Genomic DNA, 25,721 nt, shown 5'->3' with positions numbered 1-25,721 from the left:
TGTAGGTAGGAATAGCGGTCAGTAGGTTTCCGGTATAGGGTGGTGTTTATAGGGTGACCATCGCTTATTAGCACCGTAGTGTGCAGGAAGTGGATCTCTTGTGTGGACTGGTCCAGGCTGAGGTTGATGGTGGGATGGAAATTGTTGAAATCACGGTGGAATTCCTCAAGGGCTTCTTTTCCATGGGTCCAGAGGATGAAGATGTCATCAATGTAGCGCAAGTAGAGTAGGGGCATTAGGGAACGAGAGCTGAGGAAGCGTTGTTCTAAGTCAGCCATAAAAATGTTGGCATACTGTGGGGCCATGCGGGTACCCATAGCAGTGCCGCTGATTTGAAGGTCTACATTGTCCCCAACTGTGAAATAGTTATGAGTGAAGACAAAGTCACAAAGTTCAGCCACCAGGTTTGCCATGACATTATCGGGGATACTGTTCCTGACGGCTTGTAGTCCATCTTTGTGTGGAATGTTGGTGTAGAGGGCTTCTACATCCATAGTGGCCAGGACGGTGTTGTCAGGAAGATCACCAATGGATTGTAGTTTCCTCAGGAAGTCAGTGGTGTCTCGAAGATAGCTGGGAGTGCTGGTAGCGTAGGGCCTGAGGAGGGAGTCTACATGGCCAGACAATCCTGCGGTCAGGGTGCCAATGCCTGAGATGATGGGGCGTCCAGGATTTCCAGGTTTATGGACCTTGGGTAGCAGACAGAATACCCCAGGTTGGGCTTCCAGGGGTGTGTCTGTGTGGATTTGTTCTTGTGCTTTTTTAGGGAGTTTCTTGAGCAAATGCTGTAGTTTCTTTTGGTAACCCTCAGTGGGATCAGAGGGTAATGGCTTGTAGAAAGTGGTGTTGGAGAGCTGCCGAGCAGCCTCTTGTTCATATTCTGACCCTATTCATGATGACAACAGCACCTCCTTTGTCAGCCTTTTTGATGATGATGTCAGAGTTGTTTCTGAGGCTGTGGATGGCATTGTGTTCTGCACGGCTGAGGTTATGGGGCAAGTGATGCTGCTTTTCCACAATTTCAGCCCGGGCACGTCGGCGGAAGCACTCTATGTAGAAGTCCAGTCTGCTGTCTCGACCTTCAGGAGGAGTCCACCCAGAATCCTTCTTTTTATAGTCTTGGTAGGAAGGTCTCTGTGGATTAGTATGTTGTTCAGAGGTGTGTTGGAAATATTCCTTGAGTCGGAGACGTCGAAAATAGGATTCTAGGTCACCACAGAACTGTATCACGTTTGTGGGGGTGGAGGGGCAGAAGGAGAGGCCCCGAGATAGGACAGATTCTTCTGCTGGGCTAAGAGCATAGCTGGATAGGTTAACAATATTGCTGGGTGGGTTGAGGGGACCATTGCTGTGGCCCCTTGTGGCATGTAGTAGTTCAGATAGTTTAGTGTCCTTTTTCTTTTGTAGAGAAGCAAAGTGTGTGTTGTAAATGGCTTGTCTAGTTTTAGTAAAGTCCAGCCACGAGGAAGTTTGGGTGGAAGGTTGGTTTTTTATGAGAGTATCCAGTTTTGAGAGCTCATTCTTAATCTTTCCCTGTTTGCTGTAGAGGATGTTGACCAAGTGGTTCCGCTGTTTCTTTGAGAGCATGTGGCACAAGCTGTCAGCATCCTCTGTGTGGTATATAAATCTCCCCACTGTATTTTCCACTGAATGCATCCGATGAAGTGAGCTGTAGCTCACGAAAGCTTATGCTCAAATAAATTTGCTAGTCTCTAAGATGCCACAAGTACTCCTTTTCTTTTTGTGAATACAGACTAACACGGCTGCTACTCTGAAACCTTATATCCAGTGCCTCTGTTTAATTAGTCTGGAGACAAAGCTATACAGAGAACCATTTTAAGCTGCTGCAGCTGGCTTTCTGGAAGTTGGTTTGATAGCTGCCCTTATCTCTCCCTGTTTGATATCTTTTTCATGTATTTAAAACAAATGGGAGTATTTTGCTAAGGAATTCCAAGTGGGTGCTTTGTAATTCTTCAGAACACAAAAGCCTGAGCACAGCTTTCCAACACAGTTTGAATGCACATTTTCTGGGGTATTTGAAGGGTTAAAGACTATCAGGATCAATTTTGCTGCATAAATGCATTTCAAGTCATCTGTCACGTGTAATAAAAAATGTTTCTAAAACATTTGCCCTTCATAAAAGAAACATGATGAACTCCTAGCATGGTTGCTTAGATGTAGCCCTGTGCTGTACTCTGTTGCTCAGGAATCTTAGATCTTTTGCTGACTTGACTGTGAAATTCTGGCTAATGGCAGAAATTATATGACAGGGTTTCTGTATGAATCTCTCCTGCCAGTTGACATTTGATGTGGTTTCACCAGAGATGGCTTTTAGCACCCTTTAATGGGGTGGCACCCACCTCTCGCGAGTGCCCCCTGGCCACATGCATGTGCCTGTACTCTCTTTCAGTTTCTTGTGATCCTGTCAGCAGTTTCAATGACTCAGCCCTCCAGCTGAGTCCCACACAATCTGTGAGTAATACAAACAAAACAAACAGAGACAATCCAACAGAGACCTATCACAAGGCCTCTCAGTCTTTACACAGTCCCAGGCCTGGTACTGAGCCGTACCCCCAGGCCTTCCTCTCTGGAGGCAATGGTTTTGCCCACTCTGGTACTTTCTGGCCCCAGCTCTCCAGCTGGGCCACTAACAGTTCAGGACCCCTTCCAGTGGTGTGTCAAATATTCAGGCCACTTCCCCAGTGGCTAATGGCTGCTTCCCGCACACTCTCTCTATGGCACTTGGACGGCTTCTCTACTGTTCCTTTTCTGTGACAGGTGTGATAGGTAAGGCTACGATTTAGTCATGGGTATTTTTAGTAAAAAAAAGTCATGGACAGGTCATGGGCAATAAACAAAAATTGATGGCCCGTGACTGATCCATGACTAAATCTTGGGGGGGTGCTGCTCTGGGAGGAGCTGGGGAGCTGCTGCTGGGGGTGGGGACCAGAGGGCCAGCAGCCCCAGCTGCTGGGGGCCGACCCCAGGACCACTGCTCAGGAAGTCCCTGAGGCCAGCCACACCGGCAGTTGCAGAAGGCATGGAGGTCGCAAAAAGTCATGGAATCCATGTCTTCTGCGACCTCTGTGACAGACACGGAGCCCTAGTGATAGGACCCAGAGGCCTCCAGCAGGGAGCCTCTGAGCCTGGTACACCATGTCACACACCCTCATGCCCTGTAGCTATCTGTGGGAGGACCCTCAGTAGTTGGAGTGAACTCACCTGTTTCTGCTCAGCGGTGCAATATTGCAGGAAGATGCAAATATATTTGGTGGATATGAGCTGATCAGATTTAGAGTCTCCAAGGGTGGGGAAAAGATACAACCACACAAAACCCTATGAATAATAAACGTAGAATAATCCAAAATTTACTTTCAAAAAGCCAAATATTTCAAATTATTTTGCTCTTAGCATTTATGATGACTTTTTCTGATATATCTTTGCTCAGGTTTAAATAGAATATTTGGAAAGTGCCAGCACTTACCCAGATCTGCAGTTTCACCCGCTTGTCATTCCTGTAAACAGTTTTCACTTTGAAATCAATTCCGACTGTGCTAACAAAAGCTGGTGTGAAAGTGTCATCAACGTATCTGAAGAGGAAGGATGTTTTGCCCACACTGCTGTTGCCGATGATCAGGAGTTTGAACATGTAATCGAAATTTTGGTCTGAAGCATCATTGTGTCTGTATCTGGCATCTGTTACTGAAGCCATCTAAGAAAATGACAATGACAGAGAGAAAATTTAAGAGTAGTTTAGTGTTAACTGTCCTCAAGTCAGCACCTCATGCTTAGCATGTATCCCTTCTTTCTGAAGTATTTCATTTAAGTGGGGGAAAATACACTTTGAAATCACTTATGTGGGACCTAATTTTAGCTCTCAACATGTATCAGTGCATATAGAGGCAGCTCTAGCCCACTGCTGGGGGCCTTAATCAGGAATATTGGCGGGGGGGGCCATCCCTACACACAACTCATACTAAAAAATTGAACGTGGGGCCCCAACTAATTGCTTAATCTGCTTATGCACAGCACCGACACTGAGAGCATGTGTAATTTTCAAGCCCAGGCTATAAATGTGATGTGCAGATCTGGATTCATCAAAGGGATAAATTGGTGATTTTAGGTTTTTCAAATATTAACAGAGAAACAGCATTCTTATTCAAATTACAGAGTACTTCAATAAGCTGCTGAGAAGTGAAATCTCCATTACAATGCACTAGCTTTGGCAGCTGGGACAATTCATTTAGGCAGCCACAGTGGGCAGGTAAAGAGAAATAGTTTCAGTAACTACTACTGGAGAAAACTAGCATTTCCTAAATACCAAACTGTGCTAGGTGTGCGGGTTGTCTATCACTCGAGAGGATCTTTTAAAGTTTCCTATCAATACTGAAGAAGAAAAAAAGTCTCACTAAGTCCATCCATTATTTATCTGCTTTCAAAATAGTAATTAATAAAAATGGCATGTGTGTGGAATGGAATGGCTCAGAGGAACTGTCAATGGCATTGTGACAGGTTATACTACCCCTCTGGGTTTCCAGAGGATACAGGCCCTGGGGCCAACTCAGAAGAGTTACTTAAAACCCCCTCCCTCTCCTATGCTCCTTGGTAGGATTTAGTGACCATGCAGAAAAAGGTTAAATTATCTGAAAAGTCAAGGTAGCTGGAACTCATCAGGCAACCATAGCTCATTGCTTTAACTTACAAGGCAGGAAAAGAGACACAAGGTGGGAAAGATAATACCTTCTACTGGACTAGCTTCTGCTGGTGAGAGTGACAAGCTTTCGAGCTTACACAGAGCTCTTCTTCAGGTCTCCTGGGACCAATACAGGTACAAAAACACTGCATAAGGCGAGAAAAAACAGGCAGGGGATGCTCTGACTAGAGAAGGAGACTGTGGAACTCAGTCAGAAAAGAGGTTTCTGTTTATCTTTTCATCGCTGTTCATGTAGACAACTGGGGATGTGGGCCAGGCTTTAGCTTTTCCATAAATTTAGGGATTGCATCAATAAAGGAAACAGTGACTTTCGAACAGACGTTTGTTTGTCTCACTTTATCAAAAGTGGACAAATGTAGTCGTGGTGCAAAACTACTCATTAAAGCAACGTTCAACAGCTATTACAGCCACCACCTACCGAATAAAAAAAGTTGTATATGTCCCTGCTGTGTGTATCCTGGTAGGGGAACATTTTCATTTATGGACTGTGTGTGTGTCACTGAGAGGAGAGGCAAGAGGGCCTGGAGTAGTTTGCCCTGTGACAGATACGTGGAGTATTTCATTTCTAGACCACAGGTTCAAATCTAGCCTGGGGCAACAGTGACTGGCAGTTGATGACTGTTCAGTGGTTTATGTGAAATCAGACAGTCTGAGTGGAGGCAGCCATCTTCTAACATCCCTCTTCTTGCTGGCAGGGTCAGAGAGGTCAAGGACTGGATGGGCCTACAGACAGAACTCCCCACTCATCCCAGAAAGTTATTCTATCCCATTGTATTCCTGAGCACATAGTACAGAGCACAAATTGTCTTTGGGAGTCAGACCCCCAGGGAGGGGGCATTCGGTTTTTTTAAACTGCCACAGTGGTCACTATCATGCTGCCTTCCCCTTCTATTACTCCCAGGATGAGGAAGTCTGTTGTTGCTTATCCACCACTAGAGGGAGCCTGCTGCCAGGTAAAGGAGGCGGTGAAAGGAGCTAGGCGTAGTACACTAAACTCTCCCTACCCTCAAGACTCACAACTCCCCTGAAAGTCATTGTAGCCTGCTGCCTATCAGCCAGAGGCAAGGAGAGGAACCAAGACTGGTACAGGGAGTTTAAGGCCAGAAGGGGCCATTAGATATCTGTTCTGACCTCCTGTATATTACAGGGCATTAAATTTAATCCAGTTACCCCTATAACCTGGATTCCTTAAATCGCTTTAATCCCAGTGGCTGGACTAGAGTCAGGGCCTCTCTTTCAAACATCCCACATTTCAAGAGAAAAGTCACTCCCTTTAGTCCCACAGTGCCCTACTTTCTATTCACCTTTGGTGTCCCCTCCCATTTATTGTGGAAAGTTATTGACACCATAAATAAAGAACCATTGCACTGAAGTGATAGAAAGGATTGTTTACTCTCATGGAGTGAATCCCATGGCATCTTACCTTCCTGCTTGAAGAATGTTGTGTTCCTGCTCTTTTGGAACTTTGTCACACACTGCTACCCACATTTGGGCCCAGGTAGGTTGAGCGCTATGAAGCGGAGGAATCCTATCCAGTACTTGATCTAAGGCCTCATCTACATACAGAATTCCACCAGTTTTACTAAAATCCATTTAAAACCAATTTCATTAAACTGGTACACAAACCCATCCAATTAAACCAGGATTATATCAATTTCTTATGGAATTATGCAAAATGCAAAACCAGAATAAACCTAGTTTAAACCAAAGTAAGTGTCCATGAAAGGGTTTGCATCAGTTTAATTACATTAGTTTAAAATCATATCTTTAGTGAAACTAATGCAATCTGGACTACAAGGCCTACCTGTTTTACAGACTATACAATGAGTACAGTTTATTCAAGAGCACCTAAAGCAACAGTTAAACACTCAGTTAGATCGCTGCATGCAGCAAAAACTTCTGCACAATTACCCTAGGAGAGGCTGAGATTCTGTCACATTATACATATATTTATTTTAATATTAAATGAGGCCAAGATCCTTTGCAAACTCACCAACAAGACACAGTATGAATTTTCTTCTCAAACGGGGAAAATATTCTTTTATTCATGACTTTTGGATCCGAGTCGGAATTTTAAAGCAAAGGTTCTAACTAGCTGCTCACTCACACACACACACACACACAGTGCCCCAATTTCTGATATTGGAAATCTGGTCATTTATTATACACCGAAGAAGACGCACCAATTTTTCTGTCTTAATCACTGTGTACTTATCCCCATGATGGAAGAAAGTCAGAGGCTTCACATTTAAAAGTACCTACTCTTCTTGATACACATTATCACCACAAGTGCTAATGGGAACATGTGCTGATGGGCAGGAGATCATTTTCTTCATTTCATATTCACTCAGAGAGAGACAAGGTGGATGAGATAATATCTTTTATTTATTTACCCATACGCACTTGGCATACCAGATTCATCACCATCATCACTTAAAGCCTGGTCATTTCTAGAATTACAGTTTGACTTCAACTGACAGGTGACCCACGGATTAAATCTGAATCAGTCTCTTCTGTCAGGTTTCACCTTTGTGGAATCCATTCACCAAATCCAACATGGTTTTTAAAATGAAGTACTGCTGCTATCCCTGGATCCACAGATTGTTATAATCAAAAGGGCAAACAGCTACAAATGCTACTTTCAAATCTCTGTTAAAAAAGCAATTACAGAATGTGACTGGCCAGTATAACTTTCAATTGAAGCACAGCTTAAAAAATAAAAAGTGAGTGATTCTTGGAAAGAACATTCTGCTGTTTTCACAGAAGAGCAACTCTAGATGGGTTGTACAGAGATTGTGCTGGACTCAAGATCTGTTAGCTGAACCATAGCAATCATAAGAGGAGTTAAAAGTCACAGCAGTGTCGGGGGGGTCACGAAGTTTCAAAAACTCTTTCAAGTTCAACTTTCTTGCTTGAACTTTTGCCCCCCTGTGACAGTTTGGGAAATCTATCTTTGTACAGCTTACATGTTCTGTTTGATATTATGTACTCTCTATATTTATTGGGGGCGGGGTCATTAAACTTTGATGGTTTTCTCTTCAAATGGAGGCACCCTATGTCAATGAGCTAGCTAGCACTCAGAAAAACCAGCGCACTCAGGTGACCTGCTAACCAGGCAATGATCATCTGACCGGGGGACAGAGGAAGAAGGCTGGTATTTGAGGATGACAAGGGGGTCATCTGACAGAGGGGACTGTCTGAATGTTGTAAGAGGAAGGTATTATCCCTGGCCATTTTAGAGAGCAGAAGGACACTGACTGGAAGCAGTGCTTAAAATGGACCTGGTCACAATCAGTTTCAGGGATAGCAAAATGAATAGCAAGCTGGGTCACTGAGGGAGTGTACATTTTTAGCTCTACCTTGGGGGGGCAGGAACTCCCCTCTGATTGGCTACTTTAACACCTCCTGGAGAGCAGCCGCCACCAATTAGGGGTCCCGCAGGAAGCAGACACCACTCGCTCTTAATCTCCCCAGCCCCCATGTGAGAATCTGATACCATTCTCACATGAGAGGAGAGGAGGAGAGAGAAGAAAGAGCCTAGCGGCTCCTGTCAGCTCTGGTCCCTCTCCCATATAACGTGAACCATGGGACAACTTCTCCCCTCTCCCTCCCTGCAATACCTGGCCTGGAAAGGGGGAGAGGGCACTCTGCTCCAGTTCCATCAGGCCTTGGAGAGGAGACATAGAACCCCAGGAGCAGTAGAAGTGAGGCTGAGGCAAATGAGAGCCAAATTGATGGGGGGACAGGATTGATTTGGGGGTGGCGGGCAGGTTTAATTCTTGGGCAGGGGGACTTGCAGATGTGGGGGTGATTAAAGACTCCCCATTCTTTTCAGATCACTGTAAACACTGACTGAAAGAGTCAAAGAGACGGTACTCCATGGTCCAGAGAAGAAGCCAAGAGCTACTGGGGGGAAGGGGGCGGGAGAGAATCCTACCACCTCAGAGTAGTGTTTCTCAACCTCTTTGATACTAGCGACCAGCTTGCTGTCTTCTGAAACTGTGTCAGGGAGATCTCAGGGACTGGCGCCTATCCAAGGACCGGTCATCGAGAAACATTGCCTTTAGAGGACTTTGATTAAATCATAGGAACAGAGGATATAGGACTGAAAGAGGCCTTCTGGATCACCAAGTCCAGTCTCCAGATATTGCAGGGAATCCTGCCCTCTAATCCCATCCAGAAACTTATCAAACTCCATCTTAAAACTAGATAGGTTGTTTGCCCTATTGGAAGGCTGTTCCAGAACCTCGCTCCTCTAGTGGTTAGAAGAAGGTTTCTAATTGCCAGCCTAAATTGCTTCATAGCCAGTTTATACCCATTTGTTGTTGTGCCAAAGTTTCCCAAATCCCAAAGAACACTCAGGAGTGGTGAGGAATCTCAGGCAGGCTATGGTGTATGAGTGTCAGAGTGTGGCTGCAACATAACAACCACTGCTGGCCAACTGTGGCACTCCTGGTGCTCCCTCAGTTCTCCACACACCAGTCCGTGCTGGAGATGTGGTTTAGCACTCTGGCCAAGTCACAAACAAAACTTAACCCCTTTTTTACAAAAGTCCAACTAAGAAGTCCCAACAAACAAAAAGGTTTTTCTGCTCTTTGGGGCTTCTCTTCAGTCTGCCCTCTGGGCCCTGTTCCCAGTCACTTTCTGGGCTACATTTGAGAGTCTTTCTGGCTCTGGGACAGAGCAGTCATCCCCCAGACTGGTTCCCCTAGAGTACCACTCTCAGTCCCTCCTGGACTCTGTTCCTTGTGTCCTTCCTGGCTCTGGTATAGAGCACTGGGCCCCAAAGCTGGTTCCCCTGGAGTACCTGGCCTCCTGCAGACACTGGCTCAAGGCCTTCCACAGGAACCTACCCACTCTCTGTGGTTTCACTCCTCAAATAGGGTGTGAATAGAGCTAGGGTGACCAGATGTCCAGATTTTATAGGGACAGTCCTGATTTTGGGGTCTTTTTCATAGAATATCAGGGTTGGAAGGGACCTCAAGAGGTCATCGAGTCCAACCCCCTGCTCAAAGCAGGGCCAATCCCCAATTTTTGCCCCAGATGGCCCTAAATGGCCCCCTCAAGGACTGAACTCACAACCCTCAGTTCAGCAGGCCAATGCTCAAACCACTGAGCTATTCCTCCCCCCACCACTTTCTTATATAGTGTCTATTTCCCCCCACCCCCTGTCCTGATTTTTTACACTTGCTGTCCAGTCACCCTAATTGGAGCTCTCTCAGCCCTTTTATAAGGCCTGGGTGTCCATTAAGCCAGTGATCCCCAAGTGTCGGACATGCCCCCCAAGGGGTCACAGAGGAATGTTCCGGGGGGCACAGCAGGGTCTGGGCCAGCCCCCACAGGAAGTGGGGAGGAAGCACTACCCAGCCCCACTCTGCCCCAGCCCTGCCCCCACCTGCATCCTTGGACTTAGCCCCTGGCTCCCAGCCTAGCTGCGGATCCGCACCCAGTCGCGGCCCCGGCTGCCATCCCCAATCCAGCCACAGTTCTAATGTCAGCCCCAGATCTGCAGCTCTAGTCTTGGCCCCTAGCTCCTGGCTGGCTGCAGCTCCAGTCCTGTCATAAATATAAAGGGAAGGGTAAACACCTTTAAATCCCTCCTGGTCAGAGGAAAATCCCTTTCACCTGCAAAGTATTAAGAAGCTAAGATAACCTCGCTGGCACCTGACCAAAATGACCAATGAGGAGACAAGATAATTTCAAAGTTGGGGGGGGGGGGGGGGGAAACAAAGTGTTCTCTCTGTCTGTGTGATCCTTTTGCCAGGACCAGAGCAGGAATGCAGGTTAGAACTCCTGTAAAAAGTCAGTAAGCAATCTAGTTAGATATGCGTTAGATTCTGTTTTGTTTAAATGGCTGATAAAATAAGCTGTGCTGAATGGAATGTATATTCCTGTTTTTGTACCTTTTTGTAACTTAAGGTTTTGCCTAGAGGGATTCTCTATGTTTTGAATCTGATTACCCTGTAAGGTATTTACCATCCTGATTTTACAGAGGTGATTCTTTTACTTTTTCTTTAATTAAAATTCTTCTTTTAAGAACCTGATTGCTCTTCATTGTTCTTAAGATCCAAGGATTTGGGTCTGTGTTCACCTATGCAAATTGGTGAGGATTTTTATCAAGCCTTCCCCAGGAAAGGGGGTTAATGCTTGGGGGGATTTTGGGGGAGGGAGACATTTCCAAGTGGGCACTTCCCCTGTTATTATTGTTAGACACTTTGGTGGTGGCAGCGTTTAACCTAAGCTGGTAAGAATAAGCTTAGGGGGTCTTTCGTGCAAGTCCCCACATCTGTACCCTAGAGTTCAGAGTGGGGAAGGAACCTTGACAAGCCCCCTCCTCCCTCCCCTCCCCCAGGAGCCATGGCCCCACTTCCAGCCCCAGCTCTTGACCACGGCTCCCGAAGGGGTGGAAGGGTGGGGGCACAATGTGAAAAGTTTGAGGATTACTGCATTAAGCTATTACCTGACCCTCCTCAGTTTCATCTCTTCAGGCCCGGAAGAATCTCATTAATTGTGAGGCTGACTCCATCTTCCCTCAAAGGGGCCAGCCATCTTGTGATTAAGTGTTTTATTGCTTTTACATAGATGTGTATATCCCTTCTGCTGTCTAATTGTTTTTAGAAATCCCTTTTGCAAAGCCTGTGCCTGTTTGCTTCAACTATCATGTTTCCTTAAAGAAGTAAACTGTAAACCAGACTGGCACTTAAGTGCAGCCTAGCTGGTGTGTAGGCCTCACACTGGCCCTTAGCACAAGGGGGAATTTCACTTTTATTGTAGAAGGCAGAAGCAATGAGAAGTATGAACTGCAGACAGCTACCATAGGAGAACACACGTAGATGCACCAGCTTGGTCTACTTTCCCAAAGTGCTCCTATGCAATACCATCTGTCAGACCACGAATATCAGAAACAGACAGAATTAATTGCAGAAACATTTACTCCCCTTCTGAGAGAAACCTTACACACTTTTCTCTAGGATGACTCCAAATGTCACATCTTCCTTCCCTTTACAGTGCCATTAAATATGCTATTTTCTAAATTGTAAAATCAGATAAAGATATAATCCATATTCAGAATTGACTCCATCTGATTTTTTTTTTTTTTTTTTTAAACAAAACCATGTTTGGCTCAAAGCATGGCAGAAGAGCATCTGAAACCACAAGAATTTTTTTTAAATTGCTACTCAAGAACTCAGATTTAAATAATTTTTGCAATTTAAAAAAAATGCATCTGATCTCATAACTTAATATTTGAAACAGGTAAGATATTAAATCCTAAAAAAGCAAAGCTCATAATGAAATCTGTAGAAACAATGGACTACATTTTAATCTCATTTTACCCCAGTTGGCGGACACCTGGAGTAACTCTGAGCCTTCAAAACATATGTAAATGAAAACAGACTCTAACCATCTGATTTATAAGGATTCATAAGGATATCTGTCTATTTACTTCAATATGATTTGGTTTAGGACTGCAGGATTTAGCCCATAATTCCCATGACTAATGAGTAGTAAACTTGGTAAACAAAGGCTTGTACTGAACCTCAGTGGTTTGAGCTTTGGCCTGCTAAACCCAGGGTTGTGAGTTCAATCCTTGAGGGGGCCACTTAGGGATATGGGGCAAAAATTGGGGATTGGTCCTGCTTTGAGCAGGGGGTTGGACTAGATGACCTCCTGAGGTCCCTTGTAACCCTGATATTCTATGATTTTGCAGCTGTGAATCTTAGAGTTAATATAAATATTAAGCCTCAGAATATCATGTGAGGAAGGTAAGTATTATACCTCCTTCCATTTATGAGTGAACCACAGGAGGTTAGAGGACTTGACCCTGGTTACATGGCAAGTCAGTGGTATCCACTATCTGGTCCATCCTTGTGTGATGGCCACCTCTTGGCTGATACCAGGGAAACGCATGAGTCTGTACAGGCTGAGCTAAAGATCCAAGCTCTATGGCTGGAGGCTGTAACAAATCCACATCCTTTGCGGATTGGGCATACATACTGACCAGAGGGCTACATTTTGCACCATGGCCCTTTCAAAGGAAACACTTTTATAAAATCCCTGGGCATTCTGGCTATTTTTCCATAAACACACCTGATCTTCTCACATAAACATTTAATTACATACACGTGCACGCACACACACAGAGCTTCACATTTAGACAAGGCAAGGTCGAAGGAATGCGCCTTCAACTTGCAGTGGAAGGTGGCGAAGGTTGTCTTGAACCTTAGTTCCTTTGCCAGTTTGTCCCACAGTCAAGGAGCAGCCCCTGAGAAATGTCTCCCACACAGATGAGCTTTACCCTTGTAGTAATTTTCATTGTGCCTGAGAAGCAAAGTTGTTGAAAGTCATATGCCATCAAAGATATCATATAAAGAAATCAAGAGGTGTGGTCTGTTCGCCCAAACCAGCCACTTCTGTTCAGGTAAAAGCATTATTAGCATAGATAGCCTATTTTAGAGAAATGCATTAGCAATGGGAAGATTCTCATTCTCAAGACATGATCTGCCCATATTATTGTCAAGTTTACTCCTTACGGTGTGTCTGTGTGATACTGTGTTGTGGAGCCATGATATTTTTAATATAATGCCCACCATCACTCAGTGTTATTCCTCCTGTGAATAAAGTACTCAGACATTCTGAGCCATGCCCAGAATGATCAGTCAAATAAAAAGCTGTGTACAATTAATTGGTGTGGGATGCCATAGTAACTTCTTCCAAGCACAACAACAGGGGAATCTGCAGTAACAAAGCACGTCAGACAGCTGCAGCACAAATTATATTCAATCCCAACTAGGATGGAAGCTGGCATTAAGGGAACATATGTAGCGCCAAGTGCCCTGATTCCCAGTAAGCGAGTAGGAATTGCTATAGTGGTTCATACTAATAATGTCCAGGTGAATTTAGTGCTAGTGAAAAGTTGCAATGGAAATCTCTGGAGAATTAAATCCTCTATCTTCTACATCAGAAGTTCAGAAAATCTAGTGGCAGTGACAGCTTCCTCACCTCTCCCCTATCAATGTGCATTAATCCTCTCTAGGGTGAGAGGGTAGTTTTGTCTCTATCATCCATTCAGTTCTTGCCATCTCCACTGAGAGTGCCAGCAACAATGCCAACTGTAGTGTTGTTTTTCCCAGCATGGATGTCCGTTCATTGGGAATTGGACTGAAACAGCCATATACATTTCACATAGATCATCGCAGAGCCATTAAGCCCACTACTGGTCAGGCTCAGTATGTGTTGTGTGTCCTGCTCTGCACCAGATCCACAGTGTATGCAAGTCTGCTACTGCCCAGCTACAAAGGCTGGCTCTTCAGGTCAATCTGTAAAGGCTTATGTGTTTAGCTCTAGAGGTCCCTGGTTCAACCCCTAGTGTCCACCAAGATGGCAGCCATCACACCATCAGATAGTAACAACTTTCAGTTACTATTGACTCAGATTAGATTTGAACTATCAAGATACAAATCAAAGATTCTATATCTCAATTCCCAAATTATTTAGTCCCTCACAAAGTCATTATATATTACACATACATATATACCCAATAAAGCAATAGCTCTGAACTCATGTTCTTTAGCATAGATAGATATTTAGAACCTTTTCATAATGTGGATTAATGTTGTACTGAACATAAACAAAAAAGCAATTTTTTTGTTTATTTCAGAACATCTATTGCTGTCTAATGTACATTGGCCAAACCGGACAGTCTCTACGCAAAAGAATAAATGGACACAAATCTGACATCAGGAATCATAACATTCAAAAACCAGTAGGAGAACACTTCAACCTCTCTGGCCACTCAGTAAAAGATTTAAGGATGGCAATTTTGTAACAGAAAAGCTTCAAAAACAGACTCCAACGAGAAACTGCTGAGCTTGAATTAATATACAAACTAGATACCATTAACTTGGGTTTGAATAGAGACTGGGAGTGGCTGGGTCATTACACATATTGAATCTATTTCCCTATGTTAAGTATCCTCACACCTTCTTGTCAACTGTCTAAATGGGCCATCTTGATTATCACTACACAAGTTTTTTTTTTCCTCCTGCTGATAATAGCTCATCTTAATTAATTAGCCTCTTACAGTTTGCATGGCAACTTCCACCTTCTCTGTGTGTGTGTGTGTGTGTGTGTGTCTTCTTACTATATGTTCCATTCTATGCATTCGATGAAGTGGGCTGTAGCCCATGAAAGCTTATGCTGTCATAAATTTGTTAGTCTCTAAGGTGCCACAAGTACTCCTGTTCTTATTGCTGTCTAAAGCAAGTATGAGACAGCAAAAAGCAATGCAGAAACTGACTGGGGCACCAGGAAATGCCAGTACTGTGCATCTCACATGCCCAGCCTATCTAATGCCTGGCTTAGAATATCTCCTATACAGAGAAAAGCCAACTTTTGGGGGGGACCTGTGGTTAAATTCTTTACATGGGTTAATGTGAGTATGAGCTATATGGAATTCTACTAGTGTACTGCTCTGGAGGATCTATTAGTTTCCAAATAATAATATAAGACTGTGTTTAAAAAAACATTTGTAGGGTGGAAAGGTGGTCTGAATAAAAACTGACAGAATGATGTTCTTCTAAATGTGCAAACAGATAATGAGAAACAATGGGTCTGAGAGGTCTGAATTGCCCCCATATCTCTATGGGATATTGACTCTGAACCATAATGACAAATTAAATGTCAACATAGTTAACTGCTTCACCTTTTATCACCAGATGATTTGCATTTTTATTCTGGCTAAGATTTCAAAAGGTAGCGATGAGACACATATATTAGGGCATTTTATACATCCCTTGAGGCTGCGCAAAGATTTTACAACAGTATTTTCTTGAGTGCTTTGTCCAGCCTAGTTTTAAGTGTTCTAAACAGTTGAGCCTCCACCCCTCTTCTTGAGAAACTTTCTGCAGCCTAATAGAGCTGTCACCGTTAAGCAGCTGTTCCTGTTTTATTCCAGCCTAAGTTTCCTTTCTTTATATATACTTTTGTCCAATTACTCCTAGTTGCCACCTAAGGCTCAAAGTGAGCCAACAGAGAAGAGGGGGAAAGAAATATGTCTGTCACCAGGGACGGGGAGCCATGATGGGAAGGAGAAAGAGTTAGCAGCAGCTATCAAGGGAAGGGACATGGGGATGAGTAGAGTCCTACCATTTTGACTTCTGGTTATCTGTAAATAATGATGGGGAAAGGAAGGGTTATTGTCAACCGTCAAAGCAGAATCATTTAAAGTAAAGCAGGAAAACTGAATGCTAGGAAAAAACCCACACCTCTAAGTTCAAGTAGACAATGGATCAAACTGTCAAGGGAGGCTGCATTTCTGACCTCTCTGGAGATATTCAAGACAAGACTATACAAGAAGCTACTGGAGCTACAAACAGGAAGTTATTAAAATTATTTTGTAGTCAAGCAATTGGAGCGGGGGGGGGGGCAGAAATGGACTATATAACTCAAGAGATTCCTTCCTTTTCCTGGGACTTACAAATCTAGTAAAAATCCATGAGAAAATGTTAATCACACGTACTGTAATCACATTTCAAAAGTGAAATATTTCTACTTTTTTCCCAAAAATCATCCAAAAATTCATCCATGTTATGGACTAGGTAATTTATTTTAAACACCCCTCACATTTAAATCATTTTTCAGTTATATAAATTTGAGTCTTAGGCACTGGAGCAACGGAAAAATAATCTTTTTTTAAATGACTCATTCTCAGGAATAAAGCTCAATCCTGGTCAGATCCTGAATGGCAAGTTTCAATCAAAAATGGATTTTTACAGCCCAGCTATGTAACCTAAAGAATAAAGTTCACGATAAAAAATAATGCCATAACCTGAAGCAAATTTTTGCAAATGATATAGTACTTTAAGGGAAACTTAGCAAAAGCAGAAAACATATGAATTGTTAACATAATTGGTAATAATTACTGCAAGCAAATGATAGTTACCAATTTAGATCTATAATCCATGAGACAGATGGAGGCTTTGCTGTGAGTGTATGAATCAAGATTGGTCACACTGTTGAACCTGTGATGTAGAAGCAAAAGGATTACAATGTATATGATAAAGATAGATAAAGAAAATATTATATAAGAATAGATCAACTGCAATAAATGGACAAGTTATACTAGGAAAACACTTCTGTATGTGGGCCTGAACCTGGTCTCATTGAAGTTAATGGAAAATTTTCCATTTATTTTAAATAAAACAAGACCAAAGGCTGAATTATAGACTCTCATACAGATATTCAGTTAATATCTATTTAGGGATACCAGTTCATAACATAATTAGATGGACACGGTCTAGGTTGTGTAACCAAAAATCTGACCCTCCAGGTAAGTTCTTGACATCTGTAAGGGGAATTGTGGTAGGTTTCTTGCAGACAGGCAGTGAAACAAATTGAACCAAGAAGAAAAAAAACACCTTGAAATACATCCATATATACGTAACTTTGGTTTTGTACATTATCTGGGTCAAATTCTAATCCGTTACCCTGCTACAAGGACCAAATATAGTAGGACTGGCAAAAGTAGTTGCTACTCCGCTTACAGAAGGTCTAAATATAAAATAATACCGTGAAGTCAATTGTTACAGATTTACACTAGTGGTAGTGACCAGAATTTGGCCCTCTCTCACTTCTAATTAAACCTAGAGGCCAAATTTATCTCTGATGCAACTCCGCAGGAGTAAAGGGAAAGACACCATCCCCCTAATATCTTGTTTGACTTTATACTGTACCTGTGCACTAGGAAAACTTTTAACATGGGGGCAAATTCAGACCTGATGTAAAATGTAATGAATTCGCACCTACTTACTCCAGGTCTGAGTTTGTTCCAGTTTGCCCACAGAGGCTCCCAAATCTTTATCATGATCCATGTGCTGGACAATAGCCTCATTTAGAAAATGTGTGTTAGTACAAATCCTTGTTTCTGGATGAATTATTTCACGTTAATCTGTATTAAACTACATTTACCATTTCTTTTTTTAAAGTATTTAACTGAAGGGGGCAGAGGGGCTGGTACTGCCACTACCTGGTTTTACTTCAGGAGTTCTCAAACTTCATTGCACTGCGACCTCCTTCTGACAACAAAAATCACTTCACGACCTCAGGTAGGAGGGGAGGGGAGGAGGCAAAGCCCAAGCCCCACCACTTCTGGGCAGGGGGACCAAAGCTGAAGCTCAAGGGCTTCAACCCCAGGCAGGGGGCCTGCAACCTGAGCCCGGCCGCGAAGGGCTGAAGCCCTCCAGCTTTGGTTTTGGCCCTGGGCGGTGGGGCTCAGGCTTCAGCCCCAGGCCCCAGCAAGTCTAAGTCAGCCTTGGTGACTCCATTCAAAAGGGGGTCACGACCCACTTTGGGGTCCCGACCCACAGTTTGAGAACCTCTGTTCTACTTATTTTCCTGCTTACCTCTCCCCATCCTGACAACGCTGGAAATCTGAGTGATTTAACAAACCCCTCCTAGCTCTGAAGAGCAGCTGCTAACGGGGTTGGTCTGTCTACCTCAGCTCTCTCTCTCTCCCAAAGGCTGCTGGGAACCAGAAGGATTTAAGCATTTAAGCCATGGATTCTGCTCCCTCAATGTGGTCACTTGTCTTAACCTTCCAGCAGAGGTATTCAGCCATCTTGTGGCTCTGAAGAGCTGCTGCAAACTGCGGTTGCCCCAGGGGTTCTGGAACAATTTGTATAGTGGGGCTGCAGAGAGCCATTGAACCAAACTGCAAACCTTGTATATGATGGCAACCACTTCAAGCCAGCCGGTGCTGCACAACCTCAGCACCACTACTTCCAGTGCCTATGGCAGTGGTCCCCAACCATTTCCTGTCACATCCCCCCTTACCAGTAATGGAATCTATTTGCCTCCGCCTCCCCGGGAGCCACGGTTGGGAGCCAGAGGCCAAGCTGGGGCCGGGGCCAGGCCATGGTCTGGGCTGGGAGATGGGGGGCCATGACTGGGATTGGAATGGAGCTGGGGGCAGAGCAGGGCTGGGTGGCACTCCCTCCCCACCCCCCATGGAGGCTGGCCCAATCCCCACTGTGCATCCCGAATGTTCCTCTGCGCCCCCCTGGGGGGCACTCCCACAATTTGGGGACCTATGAATTACCCTTCCCTTCTCCCCCCCCAGAGAACACTGGGAGCCAGAGAATTAGTCAGTGGCTCATTGCTTATTATTTTTTCTATTAAGGATGGTAATTTTATTTTGGTATATCAGCCCACCCTGGAGAAAGAGAATTTATTTTCTGCTGTTTTAACCTATTTGATGACCGAATAGTGTATTTTTATGCTGATAGTTCACCTAGACACAGATTCTAATGTTGTGCATAATGGGGGCTCTAGATCACACTTCGTTCTTCCCTATATACATGTTCCCCATTTTCCTCAAGATGTTTATTAACCAACGTCAAAGAGAAAAAGAGGGAATAAATATCTGACATCAACTGCTCCTGCAATTCCTTGACATGGAGTTAGAAGAAGGAAGGGGTTTTGAACTCTTCCTTCCCCTGCCTACTCATCCTTAGCTGTAGCAATGTTTGATGCAGTAAGTGTTGCTGAAAAATTCTCCCTCTTTCAGATCTCTTCAAAAGCAAGTTCCAATATAACATGGAGATTGTCATTTTTTCCAGCCTCAGTCTTGACCCAACTCTTTGGAATCTAAATTAAATTTCTCTCATCTTAAATTATTGTTTTAGAGAAAAAGGAGGTTCTGTGAAGCAGCCTCAAAATGTAGAACATCAGAGTTACTGGCACAGAATGGGAGCTTAAAAACCACTTCCTGGCATAGTGGCGTTATTACAAAAGACAGCGCCCCACTTCACTGAGAGATTGTGATTCTGGGAAATAACTAAAATGTGTAATAGGAAGCAATGTGCTCCAATTATTGCATGGGAGTCAGGAGACCTGAGTTTTATCAGCTCTGCCTACAACCTGCTGTATGACCTTGGCTGAGTCACTTGTACTCTCCGTGCCTCAGTTTCCCAGCTGTACAATAGAAATAACGTTACCTAGGATCTGTTGTGAAGGGCTTTGATTTCCAGGGATGAAGTGCTATATGAGCGCTACGTATTATATCCCCGAGAATTCTCACACTGACTTTTGGGATAAAAGAGTTACGTTACAACAGACTTTTAACCCAGAGCCCTATTGGCAGTACCTCCCAACACAGTGGGTCATAGGATTAATACCCCATTCCGATGCATAGGATAGTTCACACTGCTCAGTTACACTCAGGTCACATTTGAGGGTTTTTCTTCACAATCATGAGGTCTCGAAATTTTCAGTTGAAAAAACCACTGACAACTGAGATTCTGACCTCATCATGTGACTGAAGCCTTAGGCATGGGTTTATAATGCCTAGGCCTTAATCCAGCCTTGGTTGGAGGGTGTCTTTAAAGGGTAGACTGCTCCCTACCCAGCAATTTCCCAGGGGTGGGGATCTAGACTGGAGCTACATTAGTGTGACAGCTCCTGGCCTCAGCTGTTGGTGTCATGTTGTTGTCATGCCTTGTTGTCAGACATGTCAAAGGTAGAAATCATACCTGGAGTTGAATTTTACTTGTTTGCATGGTGAAATATCCAGCTATTGAATAGATTTTATTATATTATTATAATCTAAGGTGTATTTGAGTTAGTTTCACAAATATCCCTTTGTAAGAATTCTTTGTATATTTGGAAGAGCAATAACTTCTCTTTAGTAGGGTATAATTTGAGAAATGATATATTTTTGCTGCATTATCCCAGTCTGATACAGTCACATGTGCTAACCACATTTTCCATCAGCGATGACAACAGAAATCACACAACGTGTAAAAAAAGTCATTCAGAAGTGTGTTTCAAGAAGTAGTATGGTGAATAGACAAGCAGAGACAAAACCCAAAAATTGCAAAGAATGGACTAATGGGGGATTATTTTTTTACATTTGGAATTATCATGGGGTTACAACATATGTACTTTTGGCCATCTGATTACTGAAAGGTAGGCTTGTAGGATCATCCCTCAGGACTTTTGCAGAATGTCTCTCTTCTCTAACTAACACAGCAAGGGTTCCAACATCTTGTGCTACAATCTGAGATCTTCATCATTGAACTGACCCGTAGCACAGCCTGAAAGGCTTTTAAACTGTACAGTATGTCCTATCACTAAGTGGTGCAAAGAAACAGTATTAAATACTGACCCCGTGCATTGGGGCATCATTGGCCCTTCTGACAGGGAATTATCTTGGGTGAAACAGTCTAGAAGAACGGCTGTTTCTAACACTGAACAGTTTGTACTCAAGGGTATGGAAAGATGTTCAGTGTATATAGTGAACGAGAATCCTCTTAAAATACTACTTCTTCTTGAAGGCATGGAGTTAAACTTTTCACAAAGGCCAATGGGACTTGAGAGCACTTTTGAAAATGCTACCCTTGAGCAAAAGGCACGTATTTCAAGAGTCCCATCCTATGATGTATTAAATGCTAAAAACAAGAACTACATTAATCTCCTGCACCACTCTGCATCTCCATGACATGCTAACCTACTGCTTTTGAGGTGAACTGTTAATTAGTTTTGTCTTCTGAGATGAGTCTTACTCTATGGACTGATCAGCACTAAACACACCAATCACAAACATTCAAGGACGATATAATTATACTCCCCTTTTATACAGACTGGGAAACTTGGGCACAGAGAAATTAAAGGTCTTGTTGAACATCATACAGCAAGCCAATGACAGGATGAGAATAGAAGTCCAGGAGTCCTGGCACCTCCCATACTCTATTAGTCCCCAAATATATAATATAATACCCCCCAAATATAGGGGATGAATAAGTCTCACTGCTTGATGCCAAAGATCAAATATTTCCTGACAGTGGGCGATGATGACTCAACTCAATTACAGTGAATTGAACAAGCTTTTGAAAACATGCATTGAGTACCCTGGGACTCTGGCCACAGTATACATTTTTTACAGGGCAGGGTTATCGTTTAATACCGGCTTTTACTGACTAATGTCGAGAAATGTCCCAAAATATTTAATACCATAATTTCTAAGCCTGAACTATTTAAAGAAAAACTGATGGACAATCACAACACAACAGCCTACTTCACAACATGAACAATCAATTGACCTGAATGTTATGAGATTCCCACCTAAAATGGCAATTGCCTTGCTACTGAGTACACTGCATATTAACAGACAGTATTCTACAAGGACTGTGATGCCTGAAAGAAGGTATGCCTTGGAAGCAGGAGGAGGAACTATGGCTGTGTTACTAAGAACTAAAGCACCATGTGGCATCATTTCATCACAATTTAGTACTAATACGTTTTCAAGCAAAGAGTGCAGTACAGCTTTGTCAAAATTACAAGACAAACTTGATTATAAAATTGGATTACCTGCCAATTACATTAATCTGCTTTAAATCATTATTATAAATTGCCCTAGTATAAAAGCCTCTTAAAGACAGCGATTACTCCAAGGTCAGGGTAAATACATATACTGCACCTTACATGGTAATGAGCCTCAATAACTATAAAGAGGAGAAAGGCTTGTTTAATTTCCTGCACATAGAGGTATATAGGTCTGATCTTGCGCCATTGGAATCCAGTGGCAAAACTCCCATTGAATTTTTGGATGCAGGATCAGGCCTCTGAGCCGAGGGGGCTGAGCCTCCTCCACTCTTATGAAATTCAGTGGATTTGAGACTATGTAGCCCTCCCAAAAGGTGCTCAGTACCTTGCAGAACTGGGCCTTATTTGTTAATTTTATCCAGAAGAGAACCAGAAGATTTGTTCTAATTTTAGTGTGACATTGCCTTTGATCCTATAGGAAATAATATTGGCATCAGACATGACATAATGATAACATGATGGTGGTATACATGGGTGAAAAAACTTGAAAAATAGGGGCTTTGTTGCATTTTGATTAAGAGCATGTCTCCAATACAGGTGATTAGCTGGACCGGGTGAGATGGCAGCTGCACAAGAAAATTGGTAGTTTCTCAGTTCATTTGTGTAGGCCGGTAGATCATGAAGTGAAGCTTCAGTAGCCACCCCATAGTTAAAGCTGAAGTTGCTTCCCATTATAAACCCAGTTTTCAAACTCAGTTGTCTGGAAAGAAACAGTTAAAGAGATCCATACTCTTCCCTACTATCTATAAATTCTTCTTCACTTTATCATCCTCCATGATTTCCATCATCCATCCAAGTGTAACTTTCTTCCCTTGTTTGGCTCAGTAACGGAAAAATGTTGCTGGATGCCTATTGCTGATTTTTATGTATGTATATTAAATGCAAAGATTTTGAAAGGAATATAGTTTCAGAGTGCATTTAGCCATGGCAGAGTGCCATACATTTTTTTGATCAAATGGTTGGCAGAATAGAAGAGTATTTTTATGAACAGAATTGGAATGATTGATCTGTTTTGTTTTATACTGTGTGCTGATTACATGCTGTTGCAGATTAATGTGCAGATATAGAGAGTTTACAAGTTTTTATTTTTAACTGTATTGTGTAATGGTGTACATACATATGTTTTGTAGCGAATAATAATAATCCTATTAGTGCAACCGTGAGAGAAATTCTATTCCTCTCAAACAGGAAAAATGATTTTACATCTCTTAGTAGTTTGATGTTTTTCACTTCTGCATTTTTTGAAAATTTTAGGGGGGAAGTTAAGATTGGACAAGAGTGAAAATCATGTGGCATGATAGAAATTGCTGAACGATTACACAGCAATGGGAAAGCAGTTAAGTGAGCTCTTAACTATTTGTTTCCAGACTTTCCAATATTTGGAATTTTTTGAAGTACATTATTTCAGCCTTCACTCTTTTTTCCATTTCGGAATACAATTTTTTCCATTTTGGAATATAAATACACTATTTTTTCTACATCACTTTTGAGATTTCCCCCTTAATACTATAAGTATTACAGAATATTATAAATAGTCCAATCCCACAGTCCCTAATCAGGCAAAATTTCCTCTGACTTCAATAGAAATTTTGCTTGCAGTAAGGACTACAGGACTAAATCTAAAGATTAATTTTAAATATAGAACTGATCAAGCAATATCTGTAAAAAAAATTTACAAGTCATCCTAGCTGTATTTATTCCAATTCATCAGTCACCATGACTCTAAGGACTCTTTAAAGAATTATATATATATTTTAATTCAGTACATTGTATTGTGTTACATTATTCCCAGACTACCCCTTTGTTTATGATTTATAACTTTAAAACCCAGGTGAGCATTTTTAAACTTGGCATAGAAATTCTCAGCCCAAAGGATGCATCATTGACACAATGTATGGTGTTAATCCTTCTGGAACCTACTTTCAGTCAGCACCGTAGCACACTGGGATTGATAACAGGAGCGTCATCCAGGTGTACCAAATCTCAGTGCTTCTCCATACACATCACAACATCTCTATAGCATGGGTTAAAACAGAAGCACAAGGTAGTGACATTGGTACCCCTGGATTTCCTTTCACTCCTTCCTTTCCCCATGCTCTCTTTATAACTGTTTCAAAATAAAGCAAATTAATTTAAAAATGGGGGGAAATCAGGTTTACAGTAGAAGGCAAGTAAGCAAAGAAAGTCAGAGTTAGAGCAGACACTTCTTTAATTCATCCTTCATTCAGCCCCAAATGGTGGATCTCTCTCTCTCAAACACACACACACACACACACACACACAGAGTAACGCTGCACAATCCCAAAACCTGGCACCATATAGCAGGTTTCTAAACTGCTTTTCCTTTTGATAAAATAACTCAGACTTTACTCTTAATCCTGCTCAAACGCTACACTCTAGTATTTGTTATCTGCATTATTATTAGTACATTTTCACCGTATCAAGATAAAGCCTTCTTTTATAGGAATGGGGCAGTCTCCATATACATCTAATACAGTGATTGCTTTTCTGTAGGAAAGCAACTAAGTACAGTGTGGGCACTACCAGACAAATAATAATAGTACCTGAAGAACGGGAAATACACAGGGTCTGCGTTAAATTAAAAATTGTCCCTAGACAGAGAGAGCGAGGAGGCAGGAGGAGGCTATATAACCTCCTTTCAGAACTCTGGAACTTAAATCACACTCTTCTTTTCAGCTCTGTTCGAATAAACACAGCGGCTGCCAGGAGTCACTGGGGTTTTTTAGCCATTCGGTTCAGAAAAGGGATCAGTGGCAGCAACCAGCGCGTTGGCTTCAGTTCTCCAGGGTCCCAGCACCTCCTGCAGCAGAGAGCCAGCCCCAGGAGGCTTCGCACTCCGCAGTCCTGCTGCGGGGCGGTGGCAGCTTTGGAAGCGTCTCGTCGTTTCGCAGGGGCCGGTGTCCCCGGTTTGAAATACACCCAGCACCTCCATACCATGCCCGAGCCCGCTGGGCAGTCAGCGCCCTCCTGACCATGCCAGGCTGCCTGGAGGGGCTGGGAGCTGCCGGGAGGGTTCCAGCCTCGCCCCAGGTCTGCGCCCAGAGGAGCGGGTGGGATTCTCCGGCACCCCCAGCCTCGGAGGATCCGGGGAAAGTTGGAGCAGCCCGGCCAGCCGCGACCGCTCTTACCTTGGGCGCAGGGGTGCAGCCTCAGAGGGGGCAGGAGCCCAGCAACCCGGCGGGGCGGAGGCACCAGCCAGAGCCGTGCAGGGCTCCCCGGCGCTGCGTGAAGCTGAGCTGAGCAGAGGCTCTCGGCGGCTCCTGCCCAGGCCAAGAGCCGGACCACCTGGGACGGCCCTGAGGGCGGAGCTAGGGGCGCTGGAGGCGGCTGCAGCCGCCTGCCCTCCCCGCTGGGCGCTGGGCGGCAGCTCACGGGGGGGCGCTGCTGCTGGGTTCCCCGCGCGGAGCCGCCACCTGCGCTGCTGCGGGAAACCCAGCGCGGGGACCCGGGCGCAGCCCGCAGGTACAGGCAGGGCCAGACTCTGCGCTCAGCCGCACCTGTGCGTACACACACACCCCGGGTAGGCCCCACTACACCTGTGTGCACACAAACACTCTGGGTACACCCCACTACACCTATGTGTGCACCCACCCCGGGTACACCCCGC

At 43.6% G+C, this 25,721-nt stretch overlaps 1 protein-coding gene across 3 annotated transcripts in view; it reads right to left on the bottom strand.

The window, feature by feature from the left end:
• The window catches only part of RAB3B (RAB3B, member RAS oncogene family), a 120,320-nt gene extending 94,913 nt beyond the window's left edge, over positions 1-25,407 (bottom strand). Inside the window, exons 1-3 of one of the 3 annotated variants that reach the window (XM_074961744.1) lie at positions 25,243-25,407; positions 16,656-16,734; positions 3,485-3,712 (exon numbers count right to left, since the gene is read on the bottom strand). In XM_074961744.1, coding sequence (XP_074817845.1) covers positions 3,485-3,712; positions 16,656-16,676 — 249 coding nt within the window. In that variant the 5' untranslated portion in view covers positions 16,677-16,734; positions 25,243-25,407. Of the gene's footprint in view, positions 1-3,484; positions 3,713-4,740; positions 4,840-16,655; positions 16,735-25,242 lie in introns of those variants that run through there. The other 2 variants (XM_074961743.1, XM_074961742.1) reach the window with 2 other exon arrangements.
• Between the last annotated feature and the right edge of the window lie 314 nt (positions 25,408-25,721).

This window comes from Natator depressus, chromosome 8 (assembly GCF_965152275.1).
Source record: "Natator depressus isolate rNatDep1 chromosome 8, rNatDep2.hap1, whole genome shotgun sequence".
NCBI classification, from domain to species: Eukaryota; Metazoa; Chordata; order Testudines; family Cheloniidae; genus Natator; species Natator depressus.
This window is presented reverse-complemented; position numbering and strand designations above follow the sequence as displayed.